General features: G+C 34.8%; 1 protein-coding gene across 9 annotated transcripts in view; it reads right to left on the minus strand.

The window, feature by feature from the left end:
* The window catches only part of eps15l1a (epidermal growth factor receptor pathway substrate 15-like 1a), a 55,102-nt gene that overhangs the window by 23,066 nt on the left and 8,211 nt on the right, over window positions 1-23,825 (minus strand). For 8 of the 9 annotated variants that reach the window (XM_058759440.1, XM_058759433.1, XM_058759438.1 and 5 more), the window contains exons 9-19: window positions 23,127-23,369; window positions 22,892-23,049; window positions 22,647-22,803; window positions 10,293-10,355; window positions 9,654-9,739; window positions 7,807-7,839; window positions 7,591-7,663; window positions 4,831-4,992; window positions 4,550-4,747; window positions 4,174-4,338; window positions 88-193 (exon numbers count right to left, since the gene is read on the minus strand). In XM_058759440.1, the coding sequence (XP_058615423.1) occupies window positions 88-193; window positions 4,174-4,338; window positions 4,550-4,747; window positions 4,831-4,992; window positions 7,591-7,663; window positions 7,807-7,839; window positions 9,654-9,739; window positions 10,293-10,355; window positions 22,647-22,803; window positions 22,892-23,049; window positions 23,127-23,369 (1,444 nt within the window). The remainder of the gene's footprint in view (window positions 1-87; window positions 194-4,173; window positions 4,339-4,549; window positions 4,748-4,830; window positions 4,993-7,590; window positions 7,664-7,806; window positions 7,840-9,653; window positions 9,740-10,292; window positions 10,356-22,646; window positions 22,804-22,891; window positions 23,050-23,126; window positions 23,370-23,825) is intronic. The other variant, XM_058759436.1, reaches the window with a different exon arrangement.

Below are 23,825 nucleotides of genomic sequence, written 5' to 3' on the forward strand. Positions count from 1 at the left end.
TAGCATCCAGATTAATCTCTAAGGAAGGGAGGTATTTAATTTGAGCAGAACAAAAGGGAAAGATACAAAAAAAAGTACATGACCTACCTTTGAATGGGTCTGTTTTAAACGGGTCTTCAGACTGGAAGGGGTCTGTATGCATCTCCTGCGGGGCGCTGTTGAACACAGTGGTCTTCACCTTGAAAGGGTCTTCCTGTAATGGGTTTAAACAAACAATTGTTGACCGTAGATGTTTGCTTTCACACTGATCTGAGGCCTCTTTTATTGATTCTTTTATATAGAAGGATTTAGGTAAGAGGGGCTGAACATGGATAAGAATAAAAGGTTAATTCCTGCCCACAGCTATAACTAAACCTATAATTATATGCTTCATGTTCAAAAGCAAGAGTATTTTCTTTCTTAAAGACACTGTAGAATTCGTTTTATAGTTGATTATGATAACAGCTTAACAGCTGCTAGCTTTCAACCCAGATGTGTAATAATGGGCCAACACTATATTCGGGGTCCAGCTGAAAATGTCTAGCTCAAATAAGAAAAGATGTAAAGCAAGAACTCTTCAGAGAAAAAAAATATTTGAAATAAAAACCCTGAAGTATACATTTCAGTCATTTTGTGCCTACAATTTGCAATTTAAGCCAGCACCTCAGCTGTTCCAAATAACATAAGAAGCTCTGTTAAAAGTGCTGGGTTTCCAAATAGTACCTTTGCATGCAAGACATAATTCTGAAAGAAAAGCAAGCAAAGTTCTCTCTCAGAAACCAGAGTATGTCAACAGAAATGAGTGAGAGTGAGCTTCATGATTGTTCAGAAATACTCCAAATTAGAAAAAATCTGAGACCAATAACTGTGCAACTATGAAACTTAATATAATCATGAAGACATGTATTGAGTCAGGCCTGTTCCTGTTTAAAATGTATGTGTGTATGTATGTATGTGTATGTGTGTATGCATGTATATGTATGAGTGAGTGAGTGTGTGTGTGTGTGTGTGTGTGTGTGTGCGTTTTGTGAAGAGTCAGGACATAGATTTGTATAATGACAAAGGTTTGACAGGTATTACAAGGTGAAGGTGACTTTTCAGGACATTGACCCATGTCCCCACTTTTCAAAACACTTTCAAATCATACAGAGTGAGGTATTTTTGGGGAAAGTTGAAATGCACAGTCTCCTGTAAGGGGTAGGTTTAGGTGTAGGATTGGTGTAGGGCAATAGCACATACAGTAAGTACAGTATAAAAACCATTGAGGCTCACTGTATGTCATTTCCATGTACAGTTATTATTTAACTATGCCAAGGTAAAGACAGTTTTTCATTCTATGGCACCTTTAAGAAATTTTCAAAGACAAAATATTTTTCTTTTAATTAAATTAAAACAATGCAGTTGTATTTTGAAATATTTTAACTAATCTAGGGCTGTAACTAATGATTATTTTGGTAATCAAGTAATCTTATGATTTTTTTGACAATTAAGTAATCTGATTTTATTGAACAACACTGTTAAAATACATAATGTAATATGCCTATACATAATATGAACATAACCAACTTTCAGTTTTTCTTTTTTAATAAATCTGCAAAAATGTCAACAATTCTGTGTTTTTCTGTCAATATGGGGTGCTGTGTGTACATTAATGAGGGGAAAAAAATGAACTTAAATGATTTTAGCAAAGAACTTAAATGTACATTATGTATTATAACAAATACCTGCAGAGGGCGCCAAAGGCCTGGTGACGTTTCACTTTACAGTGTGATTAAATCCGTTAAATTTTAATATTTGGCCACATGCAAACTTATTTTGAAATTGTGATGTACAATAAATGGCATATTAAGAAACAGGTTGATGTATTCTCCTATGTTGGCAAAGGTTTATAAATTATTTACGTTACAAATCTAATGAGATAATGCACACTGTTTTCCCAGATGAACGTTAATTCAAATTCACAGCATATGCAGAGGAAGAGTTTAGCCCCGGTCACACATACAGAGGAAGAGTTTAGCCCCTTTCACAAATACTGGTAAATTACCGGTAAGTTACCATTAAGACATCATGTGTGAACAGGACCTTTTCAAAAAATCCCTGTAAATTTGTTCTGGCAATCATATCGTTCTTATGGAGATAACATGATTACTCTGAGCTGTTTACAAAGCTCCGCTGGTTTTTAATTCGTTTTTCTATGTAAATGTGCGCTAGATGGACATCTTTGACCATTGCGCCTCACAGCTTTTTCAACGTGTCGCGCTTCTCCATTCATCAGGGCTTATGCGCGTCTCGTGTTTATAAGAGCAAAAAATTCTGATTGGCTAGTAATGTTAGTTTGGTTGAGAGTGAAAGCTGTGCTCCTCTCATACCATTGGTAGGCGAACTCATGGACTCTTAAGTGATATCAACAAGTTTTTTTTAGATTATTTTTTTCCGCAGCAAAACTCTGCACGCCGGAGATCCGGCACGGTGCTGGAGAACTTTAAGCCCTGGACATACAGCGCAACTGCGAGTTCGATTCCCGTCTCGAGTTCCTATGCCAATCTTGCCCCCCTCTCTCTAAACAATACTTTCCTGTGATCTCTTCACTGTACTGTCTGAATAATAAATTTTAATAATATATTTTAATAATGATTTCATATTTTGTATTATTTTTAAAAAATCTTTTTGCATGATAATTTTTTATTTTTTATAACAATTATATAACATATTTATATAAATATTTGTTTGTTAAATAAATAACAATAACTCAATATATAACTGTGTGTATTTTTTAGTGGTCGCCCGATATATCGGCCGATGCTGATATTTGAAAAATTCCCAATATCGGGATGCCTGAGACAAAAACTTGGCAAGTTTTTCTGTTTGGTCGATGCGTTCGAGGCGGGACGTTTATTTTGACGTTGCAATGGACTTTTAATTTGACGGCACTGAGAGCCGCAGCGCCTGAGCACACAGCGCTCACATTCTCCCTCTTGTTCGCTGTCGTCATTCAGTTCTGTCTAATACGGATAGAAGTCTGTCTAATAATCATATAGAACTGTTAAACAAAGGAATTCAAATGTATACAAAAAAGTACTATAATGATCGCTTTTATATTATTAATAACAGAAAGGCAAACATTATAATACTTTCTCGTTTGCCGTCAGCATTTAGCAAATACGCATTTACATCATTTAAATAAATCTTTGAAAGTCTAATGAACATTTAATTTCACAAACCTTGCAAACTTAGTTGAATCAAGTTGTGAGATCTTGTGAAGTGTGCATTTGTATCCTGCATGATTGCGTGTGCTCTGCGTGACGGTCGGTCCGTGCGAACTGAATGCTTTAAACTTCTAACTCGTGATTTCAAATTATAGCCTTAAACCTATACACATTTTTTTTTTTGTTTTATTTAGCAACTTTCAGGACGGTGTACTCATTTTTGCAACACAACATTTTATCACTTTGATAAGAAAATCTTATTTTGCTGAATAATTTTGACATTCTTCTTTGGTAATTGATCAAGCAGGCTTGATGGAACATTATATCTCTAAAGAACCCTAACATGTCATCTAAGTAAAGAGTAATTGCTGAATTAGGTTAAGTTTTAGAGGGGCGTACTCATTTATGCTGTGCACTGTGTATATATATATATATATATATATATATATATATATATATATATATGTATGTGTATATTTATATGAATGTGTATATATATATATATATGTGTGTGTGTGTGTATATATATATATATATACACAGTGCACAGCATAAATGAGTACACATTTAATGATATATAAAATGATATATGTATAAAAAATATTTATATATATACACACACACACACATATATATATATGCACATTCATATAAATATACACACACACATATACATATATATATATATATATATATATATATATATATATATATATATATATAAATAAATAGTTTTATACATATATCATTTTATTTACATATATATATATATATACAGTAAATATTTACTTGTGCATGATCTGATTTTGTTTGATTGCCATTCCAAGTAATTTATATATTTATATATATGAAGAGTTCAGATGCAAAAGCCTCTAAGTGCCATCTGAAATTTTCTTCTAAACTGAGCATTTTTATCAGACTCAGGTTCAGTAATTTAACTTTAATGGCAATGAAAAGGTTCTTTAAAATACAATAAAATATGTCTCACCATAGCCCCGAAACCACCGTTCTCCTTCTCTGGAAAGCCTTCGCTCATGTCGGCCAGGTTGGTCATGCTGCCCCCGTGGGTTCCGTTCAGGGTGCTGCTGTACTGCTCGATGCTCTTACTGATCTCGTGTTGGCTGTCCTGGATCTGGGAGAGTTTGCTTCGAGCCTGCAATATACATACATCAGTTTGATCCGTTACATGCTTAAACGCTTAGCACATTTTCTTTTTTCCTGGCATTATTACATAAAGCAGTTTCTGGTGTCTGCCTTCTAATGTCATAAGCAACCATATTTGCATGAACTCATTTGAAATAAGGACTTCTTTAGGTGTTGTCACCCCCTAGTGTTTGGAATATAAATTGCTCTGAAGGCACAACCTGGTTGATCTCGTCCTGTGTGGCTTTGAGGGACTTGATGATGGTTTCTAGCTGAATCCTGCCAGCTTGTAGACTCTGCTCTAGCTGTGCTTCCTCCTGCTGCAGACGGTTCAGGTCAGCCTTGGCCCGGCCCAGCTCTTCCTCTTGGCTCTGCAGGTCCGACTCCTGCGAGTGGATCTGGGACTGTAGCGATGAGATCTGAACAGAAAGAGATAGGATGTGTTTCATGTTTATCGTCACCGAGGATCTTGTAATCCTGTCTTCTCAAGGTTTTCGCTCACCATTTGCGACTCTTCCTGGCACTTCTGCCGTACGTCATTAAGCATGTCTTCCAGCTTTGCTTTCTGCTGGTCCATTTCCTCCAGCCGGTCCTGAGCGTCCTGCTTCTGCGCCTCAAGCTCCTGGAGGGTGGACGTCTCTCGGTCCAGATCGTTCTGCATCTCCTGTCAATCAAACCAAATTCAGTTAATAATGAAGACAACATATAACTTGTGCATTAAAAAAACAGATACTTTTAAATAAATTATTATATTAATACTAATTTTCACAAATATTTATAATTAAGAATAAAATACTTAAAAATAAAAATATATTTTCACAGAACAATACAAATAAAATACTTTTGAATTATTATATTAATAACTCTTTAAATATATTTTATGATGTATACTTTTATATAACAATAGTAAAAATACTAGTTCAATTATATTTATAATATTAAATTATTTATAAATGTCTTTCATTTTAAATATTAATAACACTAAGAATATTTTATATTTATAATACAAAATATAATTAAAAGTCAATATACTTTATAATAATATATTAAAATATATTTATCTTAGAATATAATAAAAATAAAACATTGTATGCAAATATATTATGTTAATATTTAATTATGTATTATTTTAGATTGTTTTTAAACTAAAATACTACATTTATTTTATATCTAATATAACTACAGTGGGTACGGAAAGTATTCAGACCCCCTTAAATTTTTCACTCTTTGTTATATTGCAGCCATTTGCTAAAATCATTTAAGTTAATTTTTTTTCCTCATTAACACACCTCATTAACATGACACAGCACCCCATATTGACAGAAAAACACAGAATTGTTGACATTTTTGCAGATTTATTAAAAAAGAAAAACTGAAATATCACAAGGTCCTAAGTATTCAGACCCTTTGCTGTGACACTCATATATTTAACTCAGGTGCTGTCCATTTCTTCTGATCATCCTTGAGATGGTTCTACACCTTCATTTGAGTCCAGCTGTGTTTGATTATACTGATTGGACTTGATTAGGAAAGCCACACACCTGTCTATATAAGACCTTACAGCTCACAGTGCATGTCAGAGCAAATGAGAATCATGAGGTCAAAGGAACTGCCTGAAGAGCTCAGAGACAGAATTGTGGCAAGGCACAGATCTGGCCAAGGTTACAAAAAAATTTCTGCTTCACTTAAGGTTCCTAAGAGCACAGTGGCCTCCATAATCCTTAAATGGAAGACGTTTGGGACGACCAGAACCCTTCCTAGAGCTGGCCGTCCGGCCAAACTGAGCTATCGGGGGAGAAGAGCCTTGGTGAGAGAGGTAAAGAAGAACCCAAAGATCACTGTGGCTGAGCTCCAGAGATGCAGTCGGGAGATGGGAGAAAGTTGTAGAAAGTCAACCATCACTGCAGCCCTCCACCAGTCGGGGCTTTATGGCAGAGTGGCCCGACGGAAGCCTCTCCTCAGTGCAAGACACATGAAAGCCCGCATGGAGTTTGCTAAAAAATACCTCAAGGACTCCAAGATGGTGAGAAATAAGATTCTCTGGTCTGATGAGACCAAGATAGAACTTTTTGGCCTTAATTCTAAGCGGTATGTGTGGAGAAAACCAGGCACTGCTCATCACCTGTCCAATACAGTCCCAACAGTGAAGCATGGTGGTGGCAGCATCATGCTGTGGGGGTGTTTTTCAGCTGCAGGGACAGGACGACTGGTTGCAATCGAGGGAAAGATGAATAGTACAGGGATATCCTGGACGAAAACCTTCTCCAGAGTGCTCAGGACCTCAGACTTGGCCGAAGGTTTACCTTCCAACAAGACAATGACCCTAAGCACACAGCTAAAATAACGAAGGAGTGGCTTCACAACAACTCCGTGACTGTTCTTGAATGGCCAGCCAGAGCCCTGACTTAAACCCAATTGAGCATCTCTGGAGAGACCTAAAATGGCTGTCCACCAACGCTACCATCCAACCTGACAGAACTGGAGAGGATCTGCAAGGAGGAATGGCAGAGGATCCCCAAATCCAGGTGTGAAAAACTTGTTGCATCTTTCCCAAAAAGACTCATGGCTGTTTTAGATCAAAAGGGTGCTTCTACTAAATACTGAGCAAAGGGTCTGAATACTTAGGACCATGTGATATTTCAGTTTTTCTTTTTTAATAAATCTGCAAAAATGTCAACAATTCTGTGTTTTTCTGTCAATATGGGGTGCTGTGTGTACATTAATGAGGGAAAAAAATGAAAAATGATTTTAGCAAATGGCTGCAATATAACAAAGAGTGAAAAATTTAAGGGGGTCTGAATACTTTCCGTACCCACTGTATATATAACAAATATAATACAAATAATAACAACAAAGTAAATATATTAATCATATTTAATGTATTTTTAAATATTACTAATACTTAATCCTTTAATGTAATAATAATACTAATAATCAGTATATTTTATAATTATATTGGTAATTATAAATTAGATAACATGCAATATATTAAAATATATTTACTTTTAAATGTTAATACATTCAAACAAATATTTTACTTAACTTTTTATAATTAATATAATTACAATAGCAAAATGATTAAATTATAAACAAATGATAGCAATATTCATAAATTACAGACAATTACTTTTTTTAATTAAATAATTAAAGACAATTACTTTTAAATATCAATAATACTAAGTATATTTTATAATTATTAAAATATTTTATTATTATTATCATTAATAATAATAATAACTAATAATTCCACTGCCAGGTTTACCTGAACCTCTGTGGTTTTGTGTCTGATGGCTTCCTCTGTTTCTCTGATGTCTTGTTCCAAAGTGTATTTCTCTCTGTTGACATGATAAAACAAAAGATACAAGAACCTTTATCAACTGTCGGCAACTAGAAAATATCCCTCATACCTGCCTCCTCCACACACAAAATCTGTCACATACACAAAACATAAACCGTGACAGCCAAGAGAAGGTTTTACCTGAGTGTATCCCAGTGTGTGAAAGCAAGAGTGCTGAGGCAGCATGAATAAGCAAGTGAAACAAGAGATTTCGTAAAGAAAACACACACGTTAAACGGACACTGTGAAGAGGGGATGGATGGGAGATGAGGATTTGCTAGGGAGAGGGAAACTCATCCACCACCAAGAGCTCTCGGGTACCTTTCATCTTTCTTTGAAGGGTGCATGTTAGCATGAGAGTCTGTTCAGGGTCATCTATAAGGCAACTGTTCGGAAAAGGACAAATATGCTAGACTCGGTGGGGTGAGCCAAACAGAAAAAAGGACAAAGACGGGAGGTGGCAAAATCCGGAACAAAAAAATTGCACCAATTTTTTAACATTAAAAAAATTTCCACACTTTAAAACAAGTTGATTAAACCTAAAAAAAAAAAATAATTAATTTAAAAAAATACTTAAATATTCACACACTTTGCACAGTGACAGAAAATTTCACACACTGTGTTTTGTTGCAGTACCTAAGGGAAATACAGTTTTTCCGTTGCATTTATTTTTTTTAAGCATGTTTCAGAAGAATTAAGAGAACCAGAAGGGATTTACACAGCAACATTTCCACACATGACAAACATTTATTAAAACTGTTTGCATGCTTATTTTCACAAGTTCAACAACACTCAAAAAATCTAAATATTTTAAATATATCTTAAGACTTCTAAAATACTTGTATAATATATTTATCAAAAAATTATTAAAAAAAATAAACATTTAAAATGTATCATATTAATAAACTTAATATATGGTTATAATTAATATATATAAAATTTGTGACAGTCTAAATATTTTATGACTTAAAATATTAAAATACTTATATATACATACATATATATATACACACACACATACAGTATATATACACATATATATATGTGTGTGTGTATGTATGTGTGTGTGTGTGTGTAGATAGTTTTTAATATTTTGAATTAGTTATTGTACTTTCACTTTAATTTTAGTTAAACGTTAGTAATTTTGTTGTGCTTTTGCCATTTTATTTTTATTGATTTTGGGGTAAAATATGACCAGGACAGTGTTAGTTAAGTACCATCATAGTATTTATTGATTTCCTGAAGTTATTTTTAGATTTTCAGTTGCAATTTTAGTTTAGGTTTTGGTTAGGTTTTATGATTTTTATGTATGTATGTTTTATTTTATTTAGTATTATAAAATAAACAGCATTTTATTTATAATTTTAAAGAAATATATTTGTATTTTTTATTGTGTTTTATTTAGTTTAGTATTAGTAATTTTCAGTATTTTAACCTAACCCATGTCAAAATTTCAAATCATTCAAGTTTAAGGTTTTATATATTAGTTAAAGGTTTAGGAATTCTGATTTGCCATTTTATTAGTTTTTTTTTAAAATGTATAGTTTTACTACTAAGTTAAACTACATTAAAAATGAGAAATATTTCCTAGGTAACTAAATGAAATAGAACAAGTTTAGGTTTTTCTTTTTCATGGTTTTAGTTAACTAGAACAACCATGGTACACATTCAGTATCATTCAAGTTTTTGTATAAAGCATGATACATGTTTTCAGTATTTTTCAGGATTCTTTGATAAAAGTTCAAAAAAAACTATTTTATGTGACATTATAAATGTCTGTACTGTCACTTTTAATCAGTTGAATGAGTCCTTGCTGAGATCATTTGAGTTCATTTGACTCCAAACTTAAAACAAAACAACAACAAAAAAGTTGTTTGTGTGCGTGTATGATTATTAAATTCATTAAATAACAGGAAAAATATATCATATAAATAAAAGTCATGTGAATTTTTTGGCAATTTAAATATATTGCACGTGTGCTGCATTACCTCTGCAGATGAGCGATCTCTTGGCTTATATCGTCCAGTTCTTTAATCCCGGTGAACTCGCCTGAACCCACGGAGCTGGAGCTGTCCTGTATGAGGGGGTCCAGCACAGAAAGTCAGTCCTGCTGCATCTGAACCACACATACGCACAGCACCACACAAACAGAAGGGTAGAGAACACCAAGGAGCCACCACACGGGAGCAGAGACCAGCTTGTCTTCCACCTCTGACGCTCAAAACATGGGGAAGTCAAGACACGGCACCATTTCACAGCACTGGATCTCTCACAAATGCTTTTCAACTCAACGTCTCGGCCAACAGACCATGGAAAGCATTTGTTCAGGCTTTTCTCAAATGTTACCTACCCATAACTTGAACATTATTGCCTGATTTTAGCCAGTGATAATGGCATTAAACATCAGCAGCATTGAAATGTGGATGGAAAGGAACAGAAGATTGTTTGGTAAGATTTTCGATATTTTTTGAACTGTTGTGCTTGTGATAAGATGTTAGTGGCTCTCTTGATGTATTGTGAATGATGACTGATTCATCTGCTAAACGTCTAAGGTTTGTAGAAATATGACAATTGATACTTAAGTTGAAATACATGGAATGAAAGAGAGAGAGAAAGAAAGAGATTACCCGGCGCATCTCGGTCAGTGCGGCCATGTCAGAACCCACTGGTGTCATATAACCCGACAGACTCTGAAAAAAACAGGAAGCACTTCAAATGAGGGACAATAACACTGCTACACAACACAATCCACTACTAAAGCAAGTAAAGATCTGTATAGAAAGCATAATAGAAGTAAATAGCAGTTTCATTTTAATACTTTATTAAGTGATACTGTATCAACTCATATTTCTCATTATTCATTTAATGTACTGAAGATAATGCACGGTGAGGAGGAGAGTTTGAGTGGCTAAAGACTCTCCAAGGACCACAGCTGGAGAATTGCAGAAAATAGTTGAGTCTCGGGGTCAGAAAACCTTAAAAAAAAAAAAAAAAAAAGGTCAAACAGCACCTACATCACCACATGTTGTTTGGGAGGGTTTCAAGAAAAATTCTCCTCGCTCATCCAAAAACAAACTCCAGCATATTCAGTTATCAGACACGACTGGAACTTCAAATGGGACTGGCTTCTATGGTCCGATGAAACTAAAAAATGAGCTTTTTAGCAGCAAACACTCAAGATGGCTTTGGTGAACACAGGGATAAAAAGTACCCCATGTGCACAATGAAATATACTGCTGTAGTTTTGATGTTGTGGGCCTATATTTCTGCTGGAGGTCCTGGACATCTTGTTTAGACACACGGCATCATGAGCCGCTTTTCCACTATCGGGCCGAACGGTTCTCTTGGTTCTCTTTGCTTAACCATTCCGTTCCATGCCGATCCGGGCCAGTCAGCACGGATACGGTTTCGTTTTCCACTGCGGGGGTAATAACGGATCTCTTTGGAATGCAATTCAAATGCGTCAGTCGTTGCCGTGGTAACACAAGTGTTTACATATGATATAAGGTGTAAATAGCCACGGTTGTCTAACCGTGCCGAGAATTCCGGGCCAAGAACGGTTTGTAATCGTGCTGCGCCGTACCAGGCTCACGTGGAAAAACAACTGGAACCGTACCTGACCGTTCTTAGAACCGTTCGACCCGATAGTGGAAAAGCGGCTATGGATTCTATCAAATACCAACAGATAAAAAAATCAATAAGTGACTGACTCTGTTAGAAATCTTATAATGGGCCATGTTTGGATCTTCCAACCGTACAATAATCCAAACACAAACCTCAAAAACAATACAAAAATGGGTCACTGAGCACAAAACCAAGCTTCTGCTGGCCATTCCTGTCCTCTGACCTGAACCCTATAGAAAATGAGTGGGTGAACTGAAGAGAAGAAGCACCAACATGGAGCTGGGAATCTAAAGGGTCTGGAGTGATTCTGGATGAAGGAATGGTCTCTGATCTCTTATCAGGTGTCTCTAACCTCATCAGGCATTATAGGAGAAAATTTAGAGCTGTTAAACTGGCAAATGGAGGTTTCAAAAAGTATTGAATAAAAGGGTGCTGTTAATTGTGGCCAACGTGTATTTGAGAAAAACATTTATTTCATGATGATATTTCTCCCCCATTTTAAATTCTTATTATCCAATGAAAGGTTAGATTTTTGTGAATTTTTTAAATAAAAGATCAAAAGGATGAACAATGCAGATTAATTTTCACAGCCTTCTTTGATCATATTTACCAAAGGTGCCGATATTTTTGGCCATGACTGTACATATACACATACATATATATACATATATATATATATACATATATATATATATATATATATATATATATATATATATATATATATATATATATATATATATTTTATTTTATTTATTTTATTTTTTTCAAAATGAACGCGTTAACGCAAATTCATTTTAACGGCACAAATTTTATTAACGCACGATTAACATTTTCTGTTTGACCCGTGGCCTAACCCGTACTAACTATAGTTGGAGAAATGGAAATGGGTGGAGATGCTGACAGTGTTGCCAACATAGTGACTTTTCAGACCACTTTAGCAACTTTTTTTTATTTTTTATTTTTTTTAAGTGCCTGGCATTGTGTAAGTTACTTTCAAAAAGTAATTAATTACTATTACTAATTACATCATCAATATTGTATTTAAATTACTTTACTAATTTCCCTGTCTGAAAAGTAATTTAGTTACTCAATAAGTAACTTAATTATTCAAATCGCTAATTAGGCTACATCTTAAAATCCTTATAAACCAATAAAAATCAAGCTCTTTATTCTTTCAATTTGAGTCAAACATAGAATAGTTTAGCCTTTTAGCTTTAAAACAACTGTAATACTTAAACATTTTTATAAAAAATTTAACCACCTTTGGTTAACAAATAGAAATACTCTGCAAAATATCTGAATAACAAAAAAGCTTAAGAAAAGTTAAACAATACATTTCAGTTTGGTAAGGTGTTCAGGAAAAATAACACGTTATAGGTAAGAATAGAATACAGAATACTAATACAGAAATTATCTCCTCAGCTGAATAAAGTCACGTCAGATCGCGCTGTTCTTCGGAGGTAAAATCCGGCTTATTCCTCATAGTCTTCTTTCAAAAACGATGAACGATTAGATGCTTTTTTTTTTTTTTTGTATCTAGATGAGGGCGCAGCAGGTGACTGCATATAATGAGCTCAGATAAGGGAAAGACTGTATACATCGCTTTAATTTCATAATAATCAGAGAATGTCCATTTTCGATTTGAACTCATTCATTTAAAAGTAGACACTTCAAGCTTTCAGATAAAGGAGAGACTGTACCTCGCTTTAGTTTCATAAGGATTACATAATCAGAGAATATTCGTTTTCGATTTGAATTAGTTCATTTAAAAGTAGACACTTCAAGCTTTCAGATACGAGAAAAACTGTACCTCGATTTCATACGCATTACATACACTTCAAGCTTTCTATAGACATATTTCTCTTGTCTCTGTGTCAAGTATTCGCTGAGTTTGTGATGCGTATAAAGTTGTTACGGAGACCTAGACGGCAGAAAGTGCATCCTGTTTGTTTTGTTTATTTTACAAAAGCAAAATGTTTTGTCAGTGTACACAAATAAAAGTAGGCCCTTTTTAGATTCGATGGATTTTAGTCTTATCTGTATCTGAGTATTTAAGGTTTCTCTGTGAATCAGGAAAAACTGAAAGTGAACACACAGGCGCACAGAGGGTTAAAGACGCTGCATTCAATTTTATCTTCAAACTGTAAATTAAGATTTCAAATTCAATATTGATTTTAGAACTGTTGAAATGTATTTACAGTATGTAACGCAAGTACTTTATAATTAACTGTAATTAAATTACCAAAAAATGAACAGTAATCCCTTAGATTACTTTTTCAGTGGATAAGTAATTTAATTACAGTAACGTACAGTAAGCATTTAATTAAGCTACTTATTATCGCGTTACACCCAACACTGCTAGCAACCAATCTTTAGTGTTTGCCCAAACCTTATTTAGATTCTGAGACTTGCCAGTACTGCCGCACGAGCGCGAGGACGTTCTTTCCCGCTGCGCAAACACCTCTCTCTCTGCGTCTGCTCTGTTCAGAGCGGCTGAGAGGAACAGCGCTTTCAGTTAAAACATATATTATGTTGCTTCTCTAATTTAACATGCAAGTATAGCCAAAATCACAGCACAGCTACCGTCTTTATCTTATGTGTAGCCTATTTGATTTGAATCAGACAATGGCTGGATTATAAATCAGGATTTTTGTGCAGATTAGCATCTTGGAAGGGAGAGCTGGTTATTTAGTCTTAATGGTTCAGTCACTATTTCATATTCATTCTGTTGTCTGACAACAGAAACAGTAAAATATATCAATGAAAACAGTTTTATTGAGAATTTAGCTGCATCAAAATACAGTATGTGGGCACAGAGAGGCAAACAAATGTAATAATAAATAATAAATGTACATTTTGCATGTTCAGAAGAAGTGAGCTGCCCTGTCGTGCAAAAATGTAAACAGGCTTGTGTCAGTAAATTGCTCAGTGCAAAGAAAGAGAAGTAATGGGAACCTGGTATTTCTGTTCTTTTTTCATGTGTCTAATAGACATGAACAAGTTCTTTGAAAAACATCTATGATCTTTGAAACATGTCTAGTCTTCATGCTCTGTTAACTATGGTTCCACTAATGATAGACATATATTGCATAAAGCATCCATATTTGGCACTGCCCATTTTGATTAGAGTATTAAAAACATGAAAAGTATTCATTTAAGGTACATTTAGAACAGATAAAAATGTGCGATTAAGTTGCAATTAATCGTGAGTTAACTCATGACAATCATGCGATTAATCGTGATAAAATATTTTAATCAATTGACAGCCCTAATTAATATATATATATATGGGTCATAGTGCTGTGTTCGATGTATTGATATGACAATGTATCGTCACAGAGAACTGACTATATGATAGGGTTGCACGATACACCGGTACTACGGTAGTATTGTGATACTAAAGCTTAAAAATACCCGCGGTGCCATTGCATTTTTTAAACGGTAGTATCGTCCATACGGTACTGTAAGATATGTTGTATGCATGGCAAGAACACTGTTTAAAATGTTCATTTGAACATTCATGCCAGCAGAAACATTACAAGTTGATTGCCAAATGTCTTTCTGCTGTGCTCTGTGTATACGCATTATATGGTATTGAGTGTTTCCCGATGCTTCAGTTCAGTTTGCAATGAAAAGTCGCACTTGCACGTCGTTGTTCATGCTGCAGTTTATCAGAAGAAAGGGTCTGATTCAGACCATCTTATGTCATTTTAAAAAACAGCAGCTCAAGCATCACTTATTCAACATCATAATATCTTACAAGAAAGTATTCTCACAGTTTAATTAATTTGACCACTTCTAGAACAGGTGTAATAGTTCGTTTCTGGAAGCATCTTGCGATCACGAACGCAAATCCATTCATCAGCATAGCGGCTTTGCACTTGGTTCTTATCAATCATTATATATATTTTTTAATTAATTTATAATGTTATGTTTTAATATACATGCTGCTAACTCGGAAATTTCAAGATACGCGAGCAAAAAAAATGCTCCTGACAGTTCGGCAATACGACACGAGCAAGAGTGCTGTTTTTGTTTCGTTTGTTCGAATCCAAATCCGCGTTGGTTTGGGCGAATCACTGATTCACTGAGCCATTCATAAAAACAGTCATTTGATTCGCTCCTGAAGGATTCAGCCGTTTTGAAAGAATCGTTTGAATGACTCAGTGATTCAATCACGAACTTCTGCCACCTGCTGGCCGTTTTTAAGTTTCCCATCTAAAAGTAGGCATATTACATTATTTTCCAACATATTTCTATATTCAGAATTTAGTATTTAAAACACTAATCTCATAACATTATTTATGCAATTATGTATAAATGCCACATCTAAATGTCACTTCATGCAGCTTCTGTGCAGTGCTGAGATGAGTTTTGTTTAGATTATTTCATGGAAAACAATAGCCAGTCATTCATTCACATTAAGTATTCAGAGAATAATATTGTCTGTTTTCACTTACATCTATTTATTTATTAAATTTTTATTCATTTTGTAGAATTGAATTTTAAATTAACACAATACTGCATAGTATCGTGATACTACTTGGTATCGTGATACTTCAGCTGGTATAGTATCGTAAGACATTTTTATGGTATCGTGACAACCCTACTATATGAGTATCGATACAGCTGTCTCTGTATCGATATTTTGGCACGTGTGCAGCAGTAGACCGCGTTTAATTTGAATACAAGAACACCGTATAAAATGCAGCAGAAAAGTGTGAGGTTTCTAAAAAATTATGAATAGCGTATAATATATAGGCCACAACAAGGTTTAACCTGGCCGCAGAGGAACACAACTGGGTTGCCTGATATAAAGAGACGAAATCCCCAAAACAGAGCTTCCCACTTGAGCAATACGGAAATATCTGCTAAGTGTGTTACTTATCTTTGTCAACCTGGCAAAATGCACACGCTCTCTCTGCAATATGGATAAACGCACTTGCTTTCTGAAACCACCGGTTAGCTTGCAGTTTAGCTATCTCCGCTTCGATATTCAACAACTGTTCATTTACGAGAGAGAGAGTGCGAGAGAGAGGCTGTGTATGTAGGAATTACCACCATTTTGCCGCGTTTCTCTATTAACAGTGAAGCTGTGGCTTAAATTCCTTTAGAAACAATGATGTTACCAGCTCCTTGTTGAGAAAGATAATGTAGCTGTTGAGCGATTAAGCTATTTTATTGAGAAAATTGCGGGGCAGCGCTAAAAAGTTTGTGTTGCTGAATGTCTGTGTGCGGCCGCAACGTGATCTGTTTGAGTGAACATGTGTGCGTTAGATAGGCTACAGTGAAGACAGCGCATTAGTTTAGAACTCTTCTAATTCTTATTTTTTTTTTTTTAAATGTAGAGAGTGCATTAATTTGTGCAATGATAACCTACCAGCAATGTTAAGATGATTTTTAAAATATATTAATATGAGTACATTACAATACAAATTTATTAGAACGAGTAAATTATTATTTATGGGCTTAAAAACAAGATGCAAGCAATCAGAATATTGTACCTGGTGGGGAGTGCCCAATGTAAACATGATACAAATGCCATTACCTATATTGTACTGTGGTACAGTTATAGAGGCCCTTCATAATGCAGACGTCAACTGCCTGCTCTGCCAATAGTTAGCAATGGCTCTACAGTATGCAGTGTTTAATAAACAGCTGTTTTACTAAATTCTTCTGAGGTGAAATTCTGTATCGTGATACGTATCGTATCGTGGCCTCTGAATCGTGACTTTACTGGTGATACACAGCCCTAATGGGTCATTGACATATAAGGATTTTGGACAGGCCAATTTTAAAATTCAAAAAATAATATCTTCTGTAATTGTTCAAACATTAAGAATGTTGTGTACACATAAATTCATATTAAAATTTAAAATTAAGTGATTTTAGAGTTTTTTCATCTAGAGGAATTGGCCGTAGCCTTAAAAAATGTCACATGGTGCAACCATGATTTATATTAAAATTAAATAATTTCCTTAACATGCTTAACATTTTTTTTAAATGTTCTCGTAATTAAAGTGTTTAGAAACAAAGTATTACTCACAAGATGAGTGAAAAACAAAAATACCTTATATCATTAAAAATCTATTTAAAGAGACGTGTGAAAAGTGCAGCACCTGGCATTAACTGCAGGCATTTCTTCAGCCCCAGTTATTTCTGTACTTTGCCCAATATTGGCTGCTCAATTGACCCTTTCGCCGGGAGTTTGATTAACAGGCAGTCTGACATATTATAACGCCGAAAAACAAATCTTTGCGATAGGTCATTAGAGTAGGGGGAGGTTGCTGGCTCAGGTTCTGAGATGACAACATGAACATCTTTCTTATAGTAGAAAATGACTTCTGGAGTTTGTGCTAGACTGCAGGGTCAGAATTAACATGCTGAGCGTTTATTTTAATTTGCTTGGAAGTATAATCTGGTAGAATAGATTAAAATAGTTATAAATAAATAATAAATTACTAATAAATGCATAATTACCAAACTAAAATTACATGCTCTGAATTATTATTTTTATTTTGCATTTTTTCTCATATTGTACAAAGATTAAACATAAACAGTCTGAAATTAACCAAATTGCATAAAAATATATTCCAAAACAAATTATACTAAAATAATGTATTTTATGTATATAAACCATCAATTGAATATAAAAGCAAAAACACTGCCAATCTGGGATATATATAATTCATTTAAAATTTAAAAGCACACAATTGGTCACCTAAACAAAACAAGCTAGCTTCCCACAAAAGGTTACTATGAAATTTATAATGAAAATAAATAATTGTAGAAATAACTTATTCATAGTTTTTTTTTCATGGGTCCTTGGCAAATTGGTATATGATGCAAAGTCTTATCTTTTAATGGATTTCAAAATAAAAGTCCCAAAATGGTAGTTTCTTGATCGTCGCACCACATGAAATTTCATAAAATGGAAATCATCGGACAAAGTTTGTTTGTATGTTATGACAGAAATATAAATACAAATGCTTTGCAATTTTATACAGCATTACAAAACACTTTGGAAATTATGCCAAATAGACCCTTTTCCTGTTAATAAACATTGTGACGTTTTTCTGTGGGCGGAGCTTAGGTGGTGGCAGAAAGATTCCACTGACCGCTTCACAAACGCTAGCTATGAAGTCTGTTAGCTTGTTCTTTTTTAACAATAACTGGAGAAATTCCGATTTTACCTGCATATGTAAGGTCACTCACTGTCCGGTACCGCGTTATTTGAAAAGGTTAACTTCAACGGACGAAACCAGATTGGCCGACCTGTACTCTCAAAGGATGGACGATCTGACAGGATTACCTTCAGTTAAGTGACTCACATCTATCATGTATAGTAAAGACAAACTCACCGTGTATCTAGTCATGAAGATGTAATATATATTTCAATTTCAGCAGGCAACTATTTTTACAGCTACATTATTATTCCAGCCACAATTACTCATAACAATGTATATACAATTACACATGATTAAGCATATAAATCGTCAGTTTGTTGTTTTACACACATGCACACAGACATTATTTCATACACGACATAGTACTGAGATCCATAAGAAATCTTTAGACGCGCCCATAACAACAAAAGACAATACTTTATTGAACCTTTTCTGATAAGAAGTGAGCGCTGCAAACGCGAGCATTTTTGACGATCGTTTCTGTCCAGTCCGCTCTGTTTATCGTGTTTAACCACAGCTGTCGTCGTTTTTTTTGTCTGGCAGTGGCAGCAGGTATGCGTTAAAATTTAATTTTCAATATTTCAAAATTCTTACTTTATTCTCGCAATTCCAAGATTATATCTCACAATTCTCATAAGAAAAATCAACTCGTCATTCTCTCTTTTGAGTTATATCCCACACATCTGGCTTTTTCCCCCCCCTCAGAATGCACAAACTCGCTATTGTTGAGTTAAATCGAGTTATAAAGTCCGAAATACGAAACATCAAGTTGCATTTGCGAGAAAAAAAGTCTCAAAAAAGAATTGTGAGACAAAATAGGTAACGTTAAATGTAAAATGTTATAGGCTTAAATAGTATTTCATGCTGTAACTGTAGGGCAAATATAATATATTCCCTATAAACTGCATATGTGAATATTATATAGACCAATTGTTTAAATCAAATTCATGATAGTAATCATGATAGTAATCATAGCAGGTTTCACTCATTAGTCTGTCCATTTAAACATCTGCGTTTAGCTTCAAACGGCATTTTTGATGAAAGTATTCTATAAAAATTATTTGCATTCTGATTCTGACATCCAAAGGCACAACAGTACATTTTATCTCTTATTCTGTGGATTTTTCCCGTTTCACTCCACTTGTTACCGTGTGTTTCTGCCACCACAATGCGCGCGCAGCTGCGAGTGACGTAACTGTGACGTCTACACGAAATTGGTCTATAGTGCAGAAAATGAATCTGAATAAATTTAGGGTAATTTCAAAGATGTTTACAAAAAAAAAAAAAGTTATGGCTGGACGGTCGCACCATGTGATATTTTGACACTTTGAATAACAGAAAAATTACAAATAACTAATGTTTTTTGAAAAGTTACGCCGGTTTCACACTGCACGCGTAAGTAGGGCGTAAGTAGCGCATATTTTTTTCGGCGCCCATGTTAACAGATTAGAGCATTCACACCGCACGCAGAGGCGGCGCGGCAGCACGTAGCAGGAGCAGAGCAGAAGCGGCAGTGCTGCGATAGTTTCGGCGCCGAGTCTATTTTTGCTGCACCGCTTATGCTGAATTAAAGCCACAGTGCATTTCTCTTCATCAAAATTGACCTGATTAACATGAAAAATGACACATTTCACCGTAAAATCATGTGAGGTGTTTCACTGTACTGATAAATACTTTAGCTAAAATATTTTTTTTTAATACTAATGTCTAAGTTAATACTTGTTCAAATCAATCACTTTAGAAAAGTTTGTACTAGGCTATTTTCTGCTTATTTTGATTAATAATGTTCAATAAATATACTGTCATTAAAATGTTAATATAAAAATATATTTTAAAATACAGAAACAAAATAAAAAGTAAATATTCTGATAGCAATGAAGGAGATCCCATAATAAGTTAATATAGATTTACAGTAGTAACAACAAGTTTTATTTTATAATATGATATGATTAATATCATATTTTTAAATATGATGTTTCATTATAAACATGGTGATTATCTCTAAGGTGGACACCCAACATAATAGGCTATATGATATTTACCATCTGAATCTAACCATGTCATGTCAACAATTGGAAAAGTCAGCCATCTATTAATTATCATGTTAATTATTGTGCCTTTCGCCCCAACAGCAGGGACGCTTTTTACCCCAAATACCATACTTTTACATATTCTTCTAGTTATTGAAAAACTGTTGCTTTAATTATCTTAAACCAAACTGGTTATCATTAAGAAGACCTTTGTTTAAAAATATATTCAATCATTTTAGCGATTCTCATTTTCTACTTAAATCTACAACATAAAAAAAAAAACCATCAAATATTAGTTTTAGCACAGAATCAACTACACGAAAACACATCACTGCCAGGAGTTATTGCCCAAACTTCAAAGGCCTGTTTAAATTATTAAAACTAGAGGTATTTATTAACTTTAAGATTACTTTTTATCATGAATGAATGAATGAATGAATGAGGCATTTATATAGCGCTTTTATTGTGTATTGCAATACACCCAAAGCGCTTTACAATCATGTTGGGGGGGTCTCTCCTCAACCACCACCAGTGTGCAGCATCCACTTGGATGATGCGACGGCAGCCACAGGACAACGGCGCCAGGGCGCTCACCACACACCAGCTACAGGTGGAGAGGAGAGAGAGTCATAGAGCCAATCAAGTGGATGGGGATTATTGGGAAGCCATGATTGATAAGGGCCAGTGGAGGGAATTTGGCCAGGACACCGGGGTTACACCCCTACTCTTTACGATGAGTGTCATGGGATTTTTAATGACCACAGAGAGTCAGGACCTCGGTTTAACATCTCATCCGAAAGACGGTGCTTTTTTCAGTATAGTTTCCCCGTCACTATACTGGGGCATTAGGACCCACACAGACCACAGGGTGAGCACCCCCTGCTGGCCTCACTAACACCTCTTCCATCAGCAACCTAGTTTTCCCAGGAGGTCTCCTATCCAGGTACTGACCAGGCTCAACCCTGCTTAGCTTCCATGGGCAACCGGTCTTGGGCTGCAGGGTGATATGGCTGTGGCTTCATGTAAACTATATGTACAGCATGTTATGTACACGTGACAGAGGGGATGGGCATGCTGCCCATATCAAAGCACATGACAGACAGCTGTCGGAGAACACCTGAAAAGCGTGACCGAATGAACGATACTCGTCTGTATTTGCAGTACACAAGCTGCTCACGCTCCGCACACACGCCGCTTCTGCCTCTGCTCTGCTTACGCGTGCGGTGTGAAACCACCGTTAAAGTGAGTTCATACATGGGAGAGGCCCCTCATATATATCATTTTTTATGCATTTAAACCACTTTTTAACTGAAAAATGCAATCGTACAGAAAATTTAGGCGTCACGTCATTTGCCCCATATATATATATATATATATATATATATATATATATATATATATATATATATATATATAAAAACAAGCCTGAGGCAAAATTTGTTAAAAAATTGTTCAAGTTTAAGTTAGTTAAGAATCTAATATTTATATTTAATTATATTACTGCTTTATTTAAATGTTTTTGCCATTTTATTCGTTTTTTTTTTTAAATATGTCTACATAGTTTATAGTCATTGTAATTTCAGTTGTAGCTATTCTATTACATCACATTAAACTAAATTAAAAATAAGAAATATTGCCTCAGCAACTAGGTGAACTAAAATACCTTTTTCTTTAATGTGTTTATTTATTTATTTTTAATTATTAATTTTATTTATTTATTTTTTTAAATATATATATATATATATATATATATATATATATTTAGTTTAGTATTAGTAATTTTAGAATTTAACCTAACCCAAGGCAAAGTTTCAAATTATCGTTCAAGTTTAAGATTTTTGTTTTTTTCCCCTAATATTTATATTAAATTAAATTACTGCTTTATTTAAATTAATGAAAACATCTGTAATATTTTTTTATGGGATATTACATTGTAACAATAACATAACTGGACCATGACATTTCATTAAAACCATTTTGCAGATACTGCTTATATATTATATCACAGCACACTCATTACATGGATCTTCTCTGGAACTGGACTTCCTCTGGGGTTCAATCCTACAACCTTTCAGGCAGCTGCAGAACCCCAGGATGAATTTAAGCGTGCGGTGATAAACGTGCTGACGTGACTTACAGGTCCCGGTGTGCCGCGTTCAGACGGTGGGATCATGTCTGGAGTCAGAGCTTGCGGAGGATCCATGCCTTTGCTGACTTTCAGCTGAATGAGATGCATGGCTAAGGAGAACTGCTCGCGCGTGAGTTTGCCCATTTGCCTGGTGTCCGCCAAAGCCCTGACAAAGACAACAGAGGAAGTGATGAGTGTGCCAATCACAAGAGGAAGAGTGAAGAAAAACAAAAGTGATGAATGAAAGCAGCTACCAAATATGGGCCAGGAGGTTCTGATGAAGGCCGGACTGCATGAAGATTTCTTTAACTTCTAGGCCGCTGACGAAGCCGTCAAGATCACTGTCTGTTTTGAGGAAGATGTCGTCATAGCGCCCTCTGTCTGAGACTGGTACCACCCAGTTTACTGAATGCTGAAGATAAGAGTTAAAAACTTCAGGTCCTCTTTAAATCTTCTGTACAACATGAAGACGCACCAATAAAAGTGTACCTGTGAGGATTTAATGGTGTGTTTTGGGGACAAACTCCCAGCGCTGTTCAGGGAATTCATGCTGCCGTGAGAGGGGGTTGAGCGCAGGCTGTCTTTAGGTGGCGGCGGGCTTCCTGGTAACACTGGCACCATGCTGGACAAGGATCCTGATGACTTCTTCCTTTTGGATGGAGGGATGAGAGAGGAGGGCAGGACTGAGGGCACAGGCTCCTTCTCCAGAGCACGGTACACCAGATGCATAGCCTGGACAAAAGAAGAAATTAAGACGTTTTTATGCTTATATAATATATATATTTTTTTTTTATTATATATATACACACACACACACACACACACACATACACTTTACAAATAAATTATAAAATGTATATTATATTTATTTATTTAATTAAATTTATTTAATTATAATATTAATATTTATATTTACTATATATATATATATATATATATATATATATATATATATATATATCTTTATAATATTGCTTATATATATTGTAAATATACTGTATGTATATGTGTCTGTGTGTATATATTAGTGCTGTCAATTGATTAAAAATTTTAATCGCGTTAATCACAGTCGTGGACTGTGATTAATCATGATTAATCACAAATTTAAAATACTAGGATTTACCTGTAAATGTTTTGAAATAAAGAAATGCATGACAAACTAGTTTAAGGAAACAGAACCTTTCACAC

This window comes from Onychostoma macrolepis, chromosome 22, assembly GCF_012432095.1.
Source record: "Onychostoma macrolepis isolate SWU-2019 chromosome 22, ASM1243209v1, whole genome shotgun sequence".
Lineage (NCBI taxonomy): Eukaryota > Metazoa > Chordata > Actinopteri > Cypriniformes > Cyprinidae > Onychostoma > Onychostoma macrolepis.